Below are 13,825 nucleotides of genomic sequence, written 5' to 3'. Positions count from 1 at the left end.
ATGTAACAACAAAATGATAATGTGTTCTACTCCACAGCTTCCCTTTTCTAATAACATTGAAAACTGAGAAGTGTCCCAATGTTTTTTATTAGATTGTATAGACTGAGTCCTCTACTTAAATGAACACCAGCAAAGCCCACTTTTCTGAAAGTAATGAGATGATAAATAGTAATAAAAAATAACAAAAGTGACTTTATTTTGTTATCTAGCTTTGTTCCTTGATCAGAGAGATCACAGAAGGACCAAGTCTAACTTACTAAATGTTTTTTTGGAACTGCAGTAGTTTAAGAGCTGCTTAACAAGAGCACCAGATTTTTCTGTCTCCCAGGTGCAAATCCAAGTCTCCTTACAGTATCAGATTCTCATTATCCAACCTCTATGTCTGAGTACCTAGATAACTACTCTCTTTCATGTTTCTGTTTTCTGGTGTATTACAAAGCCTGATTCGATTTGTTTTGTATGCAGTATTGGATCACTGTCTTTGGGTAGATTTGAATGAGTTTTTGAAGTATATTTCAGTAATATAAACAAAGTAGGCTGTTTAAGTTAAATGGAATCACTATAATTTAGTTAGTTGTTTTCATGATATCAAGAAAAGAATGATGAAGTACATGGGATGATCCTCATGGAAGTACAGAGGTGAATACTGCCATATTCAAACTCTATACAGAGGGTTCAAGGGAATCCTTCAGAGGAATTTGTATGATAGTGTATTTGATCTGACATTTTAAATTCATTCTTGAAATAGGAGAGGTTCCTGGGCTATACAAAATAGAAGAATTAGAACCATTGCTATCTCCTCTGAAGGATCAAGCTTCACAAGATGGATTTACAGGACCAATTTTCAACTATTTCACATACCGTATGTGAACAGAATTATAAGTTATAATTTATTACAAAGTTACAAAAGTGGTATAATAATGGACAAATAATTTCTAAGTGGTCATTGTTTTGTGTGCATTTTTAACTTTCACTTAGTTTTTAAAAAACAGGCAGGAATAATGATTACAGTGTGATATTCGAGGGCACAGAACCCTCAGCTTAAAATTCATTCTTCTGTCTGAAACTTTGTATCCATGAATGTTCTACAAAGCTGTTATGAAATCTGCTGTTGAAAGTAATTAGAAGGAAGAAAGCTTTTATCCCCATCATTTTCTGGTTTGTTTAGCTTATATATCTAGTAACAGAATTTTCTTCTATTTGTCAATTATACTTACAAATCACTTTGGATTCTAAGTAATCATAAGCAAGTTTACAGATAGATTTCTTAATTATTTGTGTTTCTTCCTTGGACCAACAAGAAGATTAAATAGTTTACAAATAAATAGAAGAATGTGACTAAAAGAATACAGATGTTGGCAGTCATACTCAAGGGCCCTGGAACTACTTCTAATAGGTTCTGTTGGTCTGTATTGGAATGAGAACTAGTGGTATCTATTTAAATACGGTCAGCTCTTCTAAATTAAAAAAATATACTGTAATATACATAATGAAAATACATGATGTTAGATTAATTTGTTTAAATTCTGTTTATAAACATTCTTGCCCTAGTCTGATGTGATGTAATACTATCTTTTTTTCAGAAATTATCTTGTGATAAGTATTTGAAGGACAGTAAATTATGTTGTATTTGCAATAAATCTACCATCATGTAGTCAGATTGTTATCTATGAAATACTTACTATGTTGCATTTTCTTAGGCATCCAACAAAATCTGCATGTTGTCTTGATCATGGATTCTACCAATTTAAATTTCACAATAAATTGTGAAAGTAATCCAGCACTGTACAAGAAATGTCAGGTTTTGTGGATGGAAACCTGGTCAGAAAACAGTATGGAAAAGGTAAATTGAATTAATTAAAAATTATCATTTCTTTAAATTAGCATCTCCAAAAATAACTGAGCTTTGGTGAATAAGATCAAAATATTTGAAGTTGTGAATGAATAATTGTAACTGCACTTGTTTAATCCATTTATGCAGTCCTAAAAAGCCAGAAAATTCTGCAGAACGGTTAAGTAATATTAGCATTGTTATTTTACCAGCAACATTATGTTTTGTTCTCTCTGCGTGCTGACTTGAACAAAATGGTGACTATGACTGATCAAACACAGCATTTAAGAGCAAAATAGAAATAGACTGCAAGCAAAATGTTGAAGCCAGCTATGCTGATGATATCTGCTGTCACTTGTATGCTTGACAGCTAGTTTAAAAATAGGTTTATGTGTATATGAGCTGCTATAGATCTAAGATTGCACTGTAAACCTTATGTTATTCTTGAATCTTTGTTAAGTGTTTTGCTTGATGGAATGGAGTCAGTATATTCTTTTTAGGATCAAAATCTGCTTATTTCAGGATGTTCACAGTGTAAGTTTGAGAAAGATATATATATATATTACTTCTATATGTTAAGAGATTGCCAAATCCAGTACCTTGATAGGGGCAAGGCTGCCACAGCTTCACAGCCCCAGCTTGAATGAGTGGTGAAACTGAGCATGTATTCCCAGCAGGCACGTACACAAACACACCTATATAGCACATATATACATGTGAATGGCCACACAGAACAACACAAACAGAAACCCTTAGCACAAACTGATGAGGCTTTGGGCGATGTAGTCTAGTGGAGGGTGTCCCTGCCTGTAGCAGGGGGGTTGGAACTAGATGATCTTTAAGGTCCCTTCCAACCCAAACCATTCTATGATTCTATTCTATTCTATGATTCTATGAAACACATCATCCTGTTCCCCTCTCTGAGAGATCACAGTGAAGGACCGTTAGTGGGAAATACGTATGTGTGCAGAGTGTGGATCCCTCTGCTAGCTGGGCACAGACACACAGAGCCTCCAGTGGTTCCTTCAGCATCCCCTGGCCTCCACATTTGCTGGCATCTGGATGTACAAGCTCCTAAGGCTGCAGCCCCACTCCAACTGCTGGTGCAGCCTGCATTACTGTGTGTGCACAAACACACACACTTATGGGCACACACAGACACACAGTGTATCCTTCTAGTAACTGGGCTTAGATATCCAGTCCATCCAGTAGCTGGCCTTGCATCTAGGATCCTCTCTGTTCCGTCCTGCACAGGCACATATGTACATGTACACACGCAGAGACACATGCAGCTGGGTCTGATTTGACTCCCAGACTCCACAGTCTCTCAGGCAGTTGGCCTGGACCTTCTAGTCTGTCTGGCAGCCAACTCCTGCAAGTGCCTCACCAACCCTTAGTAATTCTTGTGCAATCTGAAAAGGTCATCCCATAATGTGTCCCCAGACTCCTCTGCAGTAACCACCTCAGTCTAGTCTGGAAGGTGATCCAGCCTCTCCCATTGACTCATCATGATAGGTTTCACACCTGCACCATGGGGTTGGTTGCTCTGCTGGGAGAGCCATGGGAGTAGATGGTGCAGCATGTCGATTTCTGCCTGGGTTATGGGAGATCCTCCACCAGCCATTGTGCCTCAGTTTCAAAGTCAGGTTGTACTTAAAGCCAGCAAAAGCTCCTCTGCTTGAGAGAACAGGAAGTTATCAGTGACAGGGAAAGGCAGAATTGATCTTTTTAATGCTATGAATATTCTGTAAATACATTATTCTGAAGAAAGCTATCATATTCAGTCTTTTCAAATGACAAATTAGATTGAAAGTTTGTTGTTTTTATTTTAACTCAAATTTTCATTGCTCATAATTTTCATACAAAAAATCATCTTCTTTTTTTTTAGATACCTGAAATGTTTCTGTATGATTTAGATGAGCAAGAAAAGACTGGAAAAACACGTAAGGAACTTAAGAAAAAATATTCAGGTAATATTTATGTGGACCTACTAGTTATTATTATTAACCACTTATTCAGTCCTGTGTTGGGGATAGATAATAGAATAGATACTTTGAGTATGTTTTTGTCAGCATATTGACAGACTTTAGTATTGTTCACATGGCAGGCATTTTACACAAGGGAACATTAGTCTGGAACATACATCCTAACTGATCAAACCCAGTCTCTTCTGGCACAAGCAATCACTATGTATATTCAATTTTATAAACTGATTAAGCTGCATCTTGTTTGTTCTGTGTCTTCCTTCTATGTGGGTGTTATTTCACAACATCAAAATGTGATATTTTGAGGTTTTTAGTCTATAGGTTTTCATTATTCTTGTCCTAGACCTGCTCATTTTACTTCGATAAGTCTTCATCTCCAATAGCTAATTTCTTCTAAGTAATGCTCCCTTTTCAGAATAATTTGGTTTTATAATGAAATTTCAAATTTAAACAATTTAAAAATAGGGTGTCAAACATCATCTAGGAGACCAGTGCCAGCGCTCTTTTGCATAATACAGTTTTTAGCCACTTTATAAAAAGCTTTAGTCTAAGTAGCACTTAGAAGTTATGGAGCCTACAGAGTATAAAATGCTAAGTGGTTCACTTGGGATTTCTTGTTTTATGGTTCACTTGGAGTTTCTTGTTTTGTACTGCTTTTTAATAGGCATTCCAGCCCATCAGAATAATGGACAAACTTAGGATTTAGTGTTCATGCTACCATCCATCTTCATCCTAGATCATGGTAGTAAATCTATGCCTCTGTACTTACTAAAGGCATTCCTTTACATGTAGAACTGTTTTAGCAATTTTTTCTTTTGTAGGGTAAAACAATTTATTTTACAGTATCTTTGGGCTTCTTTTGAGAAACTGTTCAACAAACTGAAGGACCTGGAATGTTCAGAAAGATCTTTTAGTCTACTGGCGATCAGAGACAAGGGAGAAGACAAAATCATATGGGCTTCCTTTCTAAAAAAGTCCAAGTATTTTCAAATTCAATTTCTGTGGAAATAAAGTTTCTATTATGATTAGCCCTCAGTAATCTGCAATTAATTATGCCTTCTTTTCCAAACATCAATGAAATATATTACAGCTTTGAAATAATTTCAGTGTATTTCTTTCTGAAGATTATGTGTTTCAAATGTAATTACATGTTGTTTGCTTGAGAGAACTTTGAAAAAAGTATATACTTTGTGATATTTTGAATGCCTTTAATTCATATCTAAAAAAACATACTCTGTTGCTCTTCCTTAGCTATTTTAATGTGAGATAAGAATGAGTATATTATTATCAGTGTAACCAATTATGTTGTACAGGTGATTCTGATTTTCTGAAGTCATTTCTGGCAATCCATGAGTCATGTAAAATGTATGGAGCAACACCTAGCAGGTATATGACATTCCTTCATATATACAGTTCCATCAATAACAATAAAAGAAGAGAGCTAATAAAAAGACAGAAGCACTTGCAGGTATGTATTTAAAACATTTTTAACATATGGCTTTTCAAAATACTCTCACATTTGGAAATGTCTTGTGTATTAATGGGCGGTAGCTGCTGACATGGTTGTGTGAGGTATCCTCTGTTGGCATATGCTCATGGTGTGTTTTCAGGAGAGGAATAGTATGAATCTTAATGCACATCTCTGTTCAAATGCCTCAAAGAGCGAAGAGTAGTTTCTTGTTTTCATTAATATTTTTTCTCAAGAATGTATCAGACTGGGTATGTTTTCTTGGAAGAGTAAAAAGTACTTGAAAGCACTTTAAACTTTTTTACCCATATGTTTGGAATATGTTGCAAACAACGCATCATCTTTCCATCAATTGAAGTCCTGCCTCTGCTTGTATAAATTTTCCCCATGTAGCTCCATATTCCATCCCTTTCTTTATATCTCTACAGCAACTTCCTGCTTTGTGCGATTCTTATGTCCTTCTAGTTCAACAAGCTGTTATGTTAAACCTCATAATGCTCTTGCGTACCTTTGGCCAAGATTCCCTTTGTTGGGATTTTTCTCTCATTTTGTGTTTTCGAATTGATTTCTAATTCCTTTTCCACAGTTCAAACCTTTACGCAGTTCTAGACCAAATGCAGTTCACCTCACAGATGTCATTTTGCTCCTGGTCTGTATGCATAATGTGCTTATTTTTGAAACTCATTTGTTATCTTGCCAGTCATACTTCCTTCCCTCCCCCCAGTATATTTCTGGAAAGATCTGTACGATCCTTTAGGACATGTAACTTTTGTCTTTACCCTTTTCCCTTCCCTTTCAGCTCCTTTTCCCAGTGACCCTTGCTGCTGTTCTGAATCCACACTTGCAAAGCTGTATTTCTTCTTAAAGAATCTGTCAAAACAAATGACTTCCTTGCCTTGTATTCTACTCTGGTTTTATTCTGCCTGCCAATATTTTTCCATCACTGTAGTAAGCAATTCAGGAAGATTTAGGTTTGTAATGATAGAAATTGCTTTTTTATTTATTTAGAAACTAGCTGTGGTTTGCTTGTGACAAACACTCATTTACTTGTTAAATGCTCTTGTTAAATAAATGTAATCATTTATATGAAAATTAGAGATGTGTATCCTAAATCAAAACATCTTCCAGGTAATATTTTTTTTTTCCAATATATCTTGAAATAATTCTGTTATCTGTTTACCATAAAGTAAATAATTTAGAAAGTGTGAATAAAGAAAGTAGTTAATCTTAAGCATAATTGAGGCTTTGTTTTATGTACATCTATGTTCTTTACAAAATGCACAAATATGTAGAAATAGGATAATTTAATTTGTTTCAATTTGTTTAATTTTTGTAAGTTGGCTTTTAGAGGACATGTATGGAGTTAATATCAGTTAACTGAAATACTATTGAATTAATGAAAAAATGATTATATACTAGTTGCTGTTTCATTAAAAGTTTGTTATGTTGAGAATTTTGTTTTTAGCTTTTTGATGTAGTAATACTTCTTACAGCAACACATCTAGGAGTGTCAAATCTCATTTTTAGTTTAAATAATATTAAGAAAATGTAAATAATATTGAGAAAATGTGGAACATAAAAAAAGTAAGAATATTAGTCTACATCACTCGTAGTTTGTGCATATTATTTGTAACCAACCTTCATTTAAATCCATTTGAAATTCATTGCTAAATAACTGCTTCTTATAAACTTTTATAGGCAGGTGTTTCAAAGCTGAATGAAGCTAAAGCCCTGGTAGATGAACTGAACAGAAAAGCTGGAGAACAAAGCATTTTACTCAAAACGAAGCAGGATGAAGCTGATGCCGCCCTTCAAGAAATTACAGTATCTATGCAGGTGTTGTATACAGTCACTTCAAAAGTGGAGAAAAAAAAAAAAAGAGATGCTTTTCTGTTTGTGGTGTCCATAACTGCCTGTGCTTTGTATTCTTTTCAAGGGTTACAAAACCTGATGCTTTTAGAAGAATTTGCCTAAGGGAATGCCTGAGTCCTGAGGCTTGAATAAACTTGCAACAGGACAGAGGATTATATAATTTAAATTATATTTTATGGAATCGTAGAATGGTTTGGGTTGGAAGGGACTTCAAAGATCATCTAGTTCCAACCCGCCTGCCATGGGCAGGGACATCCTCCACTAGAGCAGGTTGCCCAAAGCCTCATCCACTGGCCTTAAACACTTCCAGGGAGGAGGCCTCCACAACCTCTCTGGGCAATTTCAACTGATAGAGTAGGAAGAGATCAGTGCAAGTTTTGCATTTGAGTAGTATTTACTCCTGTAGTTTAGTCTGAAAGTTTTTCTAGAACTTCATAAATCCAAACTGATCCATTTTACAATGTTTATTACTGTTGCGGATGGAGAGAGAGGGATGCACTTCACTCGGAAGAGAGAAGCAGCAATGTATTTTATTGATAGCAAAGTGAGTTAACAAAGTTCGATGGTAAATGCAACAGTCAATTAACAAGATTTGATGGCAAGGTATGCCTGATTATTTACTGCATAGAGGACAGGGTCAGACAAAACTGTCAGGGAGACCCTCCTGTTGAGTCACGAAGTTCAGAGAGGACCCCCCTTGCTTTCTAAACTCCTACTCAGACGAGTCTAGGTGTGGCTGGATCCAGTCCTAGTCTCAGACTTGGTCAACAGTTTATGTCTAAGGGATTATACATGCACAATCAATCCTTTATATCACTTCGCTAAGACGTTCAAAGTTTCAGCGCACCTATCCCCAATTCACTTACAGAGTATGTGACACGATAAGGATTCTCTCAACTTCAAGGAGTAACCTTGGGAGGTGTCCCTACTCAAGGGAAGATCCTGGTGTGCAGCCCGCTGCCATGCAGGAGAGCTCAAAGAGCTCTCAGGCTGCTCACTATTCATGGGCGTAAGATGATTGACTAATAGTCATATTTGCGTACCAACCACAGATGTTTGTTTCTTCCAAACTTGGCTCGAGTTGGACATTGACCAGCACTTGGTTAGGTGGGCACATTCCTCAAATCAGCCCTTGGCTATTGTGTTGTTATCTCCAAATCCACTTTGAGCAGTTGCAGACATCATGACCAGGTGCCTCCATTACCACCACCACTGGTGGTTATTGCCTGAGCAGTTTTGGGAAATAAAGGTCAGGTTGGGGGCCAAGGGGAGAGCACACCATCACAATTACAGGTAGGAACTTCAAACAAAACACTGAGAAGTAGCACTGTTTTAAGTAACAAATACCAGGACTTAAATCTGTGGACTATCAGAAAGTATGTATTTCATGAGATCTGATCCTCAGAAGTTAACCTCAAAGAAGGTTAAATAATACCTCTGTGTTTATCACTTCTTGAATTTTTATTCTGCAGCTCAGAGGTAGACCTCTTTTTTGAGAAGGTCATTTTCTTTAGTAGTGGTTTTCTCAGTTAAATAAAACAACTGTGCAGAAAATAGATCTCTGCATTGATACTTCCAGGAATTATAAATGTAGAATAAGACGTAATGAATCTGTTGTCACTGCACTGTTTGTTTTGTCACTGGTTTAGTCTGATAAGTCTGAAACAAACTTAAATGAAGTTCAATGACAAAGACATTCTCTATATGCAGTAAAGTGGATGCCTGCTCTTTCAAACCATTTGGTTCACAGTGCTTTGAAGATGTATTACTTCCCATTTTTATAAGTCTACTTCTGTTGGCAATTTTTAGTACTTTAGGTTCTATCTGCCTACTCTACATGAATTTGAATAATGATGATTGGCGTGGTGTGTTCACTGCTGGCCTCAAAGAATTTATTACGCCATTTTCCCTCATTCCTGTTTTAAATGTATGTCTGCTGTTGTCCAGTAGAGATACAGGTTGTGTGGATAGCACATATTACATTGTAGGACAAAATCCAAGAATAGGCCAAAAGCAATGAAACATGATGGGCCCACTGACATCAGAAAAATTACTGTAGAATTCTGATTATTTAGATTAGCATAAAGTGTAGGTGCCCTCTAACATTTTAATGTAACTTCAAATACTCTAGTTTATGTAAGAGAGAGGGCTCTAATACATACAGACTCTTTTAATCTTCTTTCAGAGCAAGGCTTTTGACCTACAACTGAATTTTAAGGTTTTCTTATTGAGAGCTAGCATTCAGTACATGTACATTTGCATGAAATTTCTAATCTAGTTTTATGTAGCTGATGTTTTATGGATTTGAATGTAATCTTCAATGACACGCTGGTCTATAGCTTGGGTTAGGTGCTCAGAAAGATTATTATTAATCTCGGGGTTTTCTCTGCTTATATACATCTGCTACCTCCTGTTACAAGTTCAACTCAGCTCGACAATTGCTGGTCATAATAATGTGTTCTATACTGGAAAAATATAAATTCTAGTCTTTGTTATCTTGTATCTTTTAGGTGAACTGAGCCTAGAATATTAGTATTTTCTTTTATGCATTTTATGCATTTATCCTCAGTTATTTGTTTTGTAGCTAGCATTGGTAGTCCCTGTTTTAGGTTTTTTTTTGTTAACTTAAGGATATGTAAGGTCCTCTTTATTGTGGTTTTATATACTAGGTATTTATTTTTGTACTGAAGTGCTTAGAAGTCCTAGAGATGGCTAATAGTTACTGTCTGCTGTATGGTAGGCACAATACAAATCCAGGGGGGGCGGGGGGAAAACCCAAAAACCCAAAAAAGATGTAATCCCAAACAGTGTACAATAGATGTGTAGGACATTAGACAAATATCCTTACAGACAGATGGGTGCAAATTTACAAGTAAATAATGTATGAGTATTTTTAGACTAATAGGTTGTAGTTTGAACACAACTGCTGCTTTTATAGAAAAGGAGAGTTTTAATGGTGTCATGAAATAAATAGAGATGTGAGCAGCTACAAAGTCAATGGCAGGAAGATACTACTTTCAAATGCAGTAAGAATGTTACACAAGCTGTCATTCTTATCCTTTTAGAGAGCGACTGACATGTTGATAAGGAATGGAAAATCAGAGGCAAGGAGAAAAAAGGTCATAACGAGCCTCAAAAATAGAGGTATAGTTCTTGTCTGTGGTAAAGAAAGGGAAGGAGACATGGTAAAAGCAAAAGATGCATATTCTATATAATTTAGTTACCTAGTCAACCTGTCTGGTATCAAATAGTCTCAGATATTTTATTGCAATTGGTATTATGCAAATTATAATCAAGACTAAAAGAAATAAAAGTTGTAAAGGAATAAAATCTATGTAAGTTTGAAAGCTAAAGGTATTCTTTTTCTCACAGAATGCTAGTGAGCAAAAAACAGAAATGGAAAAAATAAAACACCGGATAGCAGAAGAGGCTGCAGAAATAGAAGAAAGAAAAAGAAAAATCGAAGATGAACTAAAAGAGGTTCAGGTAAGAGCTGATGAGGAAAAGTAATATTTTGCAGTCTGATTTTATTTGACTTACTCAAGTCCTGCCATGCAAAATGGTTCTGCAAAATTTGTCCTTGCATTGCTTAAATTTTACTCTAAATTATCTTGATATTAAAACTTTTATGCATTAGAAAACAGGATTCTATTTGCCATATTTGCCTATTAGATCTTAATTACAGAAAGATTTTTCAGGCCAAATCTTACCTCCAGTTGCTATTTCTATGCTACCATGGTCTACAGTTGAGTTCTGCAGATTGTATGGATGTTTTCCAATTACTTATATCTTATATAGACCAACTACATTACTCTGTCTTGGTCAAGCTGGTAATATCTTAGGGCTTAGTTAGAGAGAGTTAATTTCCAGTTATTACTAAATTCTGAAAATTATATATCCTAATGGCACTTTAGCAAACTGCTCATTCGAGAGACCTTATGGCCGTTAAGCATCAGGATTTTTGGGAGGTATGTGTGTTCAGTTATTGCTTTTAGTCTATTTTTCATCCCATCCATTTTAAAATTGCACTAATTGCACTAATATGGGAAAAGTCCAGCAACTTAGGTTTTTTTTTCCTTTTAAATATCATAGGTACCAAGGAATTATATTCTTCTGTTGAAAGTGACATAGAACTACAGGATTAGGGTAAATCCCTTTCTGTGGTCTTTAATAAATATGAAGGATGTGCAAGGTGTGCACAGTCTTTAATGATAATCTTTAACTTTCTTCTGTTTTCTTATAATTTGTTGATAAGGCCAAAGGCTGTCTGGATTTATTTAGCTACTTAAAATAGAAAGCTTTTGTGACCTGTACTTCTACATATCTTTACAAAGATACCCTCAGGCATGCCTATAAATAGTAATTAGCATCATTATTAAAACATATCTGTATCACAATGAACTTTTAAGCAATGGAAGAAAAGAGCAAACAAACATGTTTGATACTAATTTCTATATAATGTTTAGGAATTACAAGGCTGAATGAAAAGTTAGAGAATGTCAAGACTATAATATGCTGTTTTATATGGAAATATTACTATCATTTAATAAACACATGGCAATGTTTAAACAACTTGTGCACATGAATATGCATCAATGGCACTTGGTTAGGTAATAAAATACGTAAAAGGTACAAGAAATTGTACGAAAACTGAAATGGCAAATGTTCAGTTTTTATGTTTTTTATGTGTTTTTATGTTTTAAGCCGCTGGTTAATGAAGCTAAATTAGCAGTTGGAAATATAAAGCCAGAGTCTTTATCAGAAATCCGGTCTCTACGGATGCCTCCTGACATAATCAGAGACATACTAGAAGGAGTTTTACGGCTGATGGGGATTTTTGATACATCATGGGTGAGCATGAAGAGGTGAGGATTTTATTTAAGCTTTAAACTTAAACAGTAATTTACAATATGCAATACTTTCTGTTATATTCAGGAATAATGTGTGTGCAGAATTCTTTGGTTTCATAGGGAAATAACCTCTTGTAACATTTGTTTCTTCTTTACTTGGTTATTGAATTCTTTTTACAGTTTCTTGGCCAAAAGAGGTGTGAGGGAGGACATAGCAACCTTTGACGCTCGTAATATTCCAAAAGAAATACGAGAGAGTGTTGAAGAACTTCTGTCAAAAAACAGAACATCTTTTGATCCAAAGGTAATTCCCAATTGCATTACATAAAATGAAAAAAGACAAAAAGAAAAAAAGGAAAAAAAAGTCATTATTGTCTGATTTGCCAACATAATGTTTAGAATGAACTTAAACTGGAGAAAAAGTGAATTCTGCTTACAGAATTTTTCAGTATAAAGAGATAAAAGTGTAGCAGAGTGTGTTGGGTTTGCGTGGCAGGGTTTTGGTAGCGGGGGGGCTACAGGGGTGGCTTCTGTGAGAAGTTGCTAGAAGCTCCCCCTGTGTCTGATAGAGCCAATGCCAGCCGGCTCTAAGACGGGCCCGCCGCTGGCCAAGGCCAAGCCAATCAGCGCCTCTGTGATAACATATTTAAGAAGAAGAAAAACACTTAGAGAGGGAGAGCTTTTGCAGCCGGAGAGAGGAGTGAGAAGATGTAAGAAACTCTGCAGACACCAAGGTCAGTGCAGATGGAGGGGGAGGAGGAGCTCCAGGCGCCGGAGCAGAGATCCCCCTGCAGCCCGTGGTGAAGACCATGGTGAAGCAGGCTGTCCCCCTGCAGCCCATGGAGGAAGGATGAGGGGGTGTAGCGATTCCACCTGCAGCCCGTGGAGGACCCCACGCTGGAGCAGGTGGAGGCACCTGAAGGAAGCTGCGGCCCGTGGGAAGCCCACGCTGGAGCAAGTTCCAGGCCGGACCGGTGGACCCGTGAAGAGGGGAGCCCACGCCAGGGCAGGTTTGCTGGCAGGACTTGTGACCCCGTGGGGGACCCCACGCTGGAGCAGTTTGCTCCTGAAGGTCTGCACCCCGTGAGAGGGACTCCATGCTGGAGCAGGGGAACGATGAGAGGAGTCCTCCCCCTGAGGATGAAGAAGCGGCAGAAACACCGTGTGATGAACTGACCGTAACCCCCATTCCCCGTCCCCCTGTGCCGCTGAGGGGGGGAAGGTTGAAGCCGGGAGTGAAGTTGAGCCCAGGAAGATGGGAGGGGTGGGGGGAAGTGTTTTAAGAGTTGATTTTATTTTCTCATTCCTCTACTCTGTTTTGCCTAGTAATAAATTAGATGAATTCCCTCTCTAAGTTTGGTCTGTTTTGCTCGTGACGACAATTAGAGAGTGATCTCTCCCTGTCCTTATCTCGACCTACAAGCATTTCATTATGCCTTTTCTCCCCTGTTTGGTGAATAAGGGGAGTGAGAGAGCGGCTCTGGTGGGCACCTGGCCCCCAGCCAGGGTCAACCTACCACACAGAGATTACAGTGAGAATTTTGTTGGTGACTGAGGAGTGGTGGGATAAGAAGTTATTACGGACACTTTTGTCACTAGTATAAATTTGAACTCAGATCAAGGAATTTAACTGGTTCCTTCTGGCCTCCTTGTAGCAGGAAGAGTGTTAATAGTACACTTAATTAAAAAAGGAGGACTAATGATGATCAAATGTATGGGTGATCTTTGAGAATTGATTTGGCAGTAGCTATAAAAAAAGAATTCTTAAATACTAGTTCCTTATTTTTAAAAGGAAAGTTGTAGTTCCCTGAGAAGGAAT

The 13,825-nt window shown here is 37.0% G+C and overlaps 1 protein-coding gene across 5 annotated transcripts in view; it reads left to right on the top strand.

Annotated features, from left to right (window-relative positions):
• The window catches only part of DYNC2H1 (dynein cytoplasmic 2 heavy chain 1), a 174,795-nt gene that overhangs the window by 48,971 nt on the left and 111,999 nt on the right, over nt 1-13,825 (top strand). For all 5 annotated transcript variants that reach the window (XM_054849169.1, XM_054849177.1, XM_054849197.1 and 2 more), the window contains 8 exons: nt 749-862; nt 1,701-1,843; nt 3,720-3,801; nt 5,130-5,284; nt 6,983-7,120; nt 10,529-10,642; nt 11,861-12,021; nt 12,187-12,310. In XM_054849169.1, coding sequence (XP_054705144.1) covers nt 749-862; nt 1,701-1,843; nt 3,720-3,801; nt 5,130-5,284; nt 6,983-7,120; nt 10,529-10,642; nt 11,861-12,021; nt 12,187-12,310 — 1,031 coding nt within the window. The remainder of the gene's footprint in view (nt 1-748; nt 863-1,700; nt 1,844-3,719; nt 3,802-5,129; nt 5,285-6,982; nt 7,121-10,528; nt 10,643-11,860; nt 12,022-12,186; nt 12,311-13,825) is intronic.

The sequence above is a fragment of the Grus americana genome, chromosome 1 (genome assembly GCF_028858705.1).
Source record: "Grus americana isolate bGruAme1 chromosome 1, bGruAme1.mat, whole genome shotgun sequence".
In the NCBI taxonomy this organism is placed as follows: domain Eukaryota; kingdom Metazoa; phylum Chordata; class Aves; order Gruiformes; family Gruidae; genus Grus; species Grus americana.
This window is presented reverse-complemented; position numbering and strand designations above follow the sequence as displayed.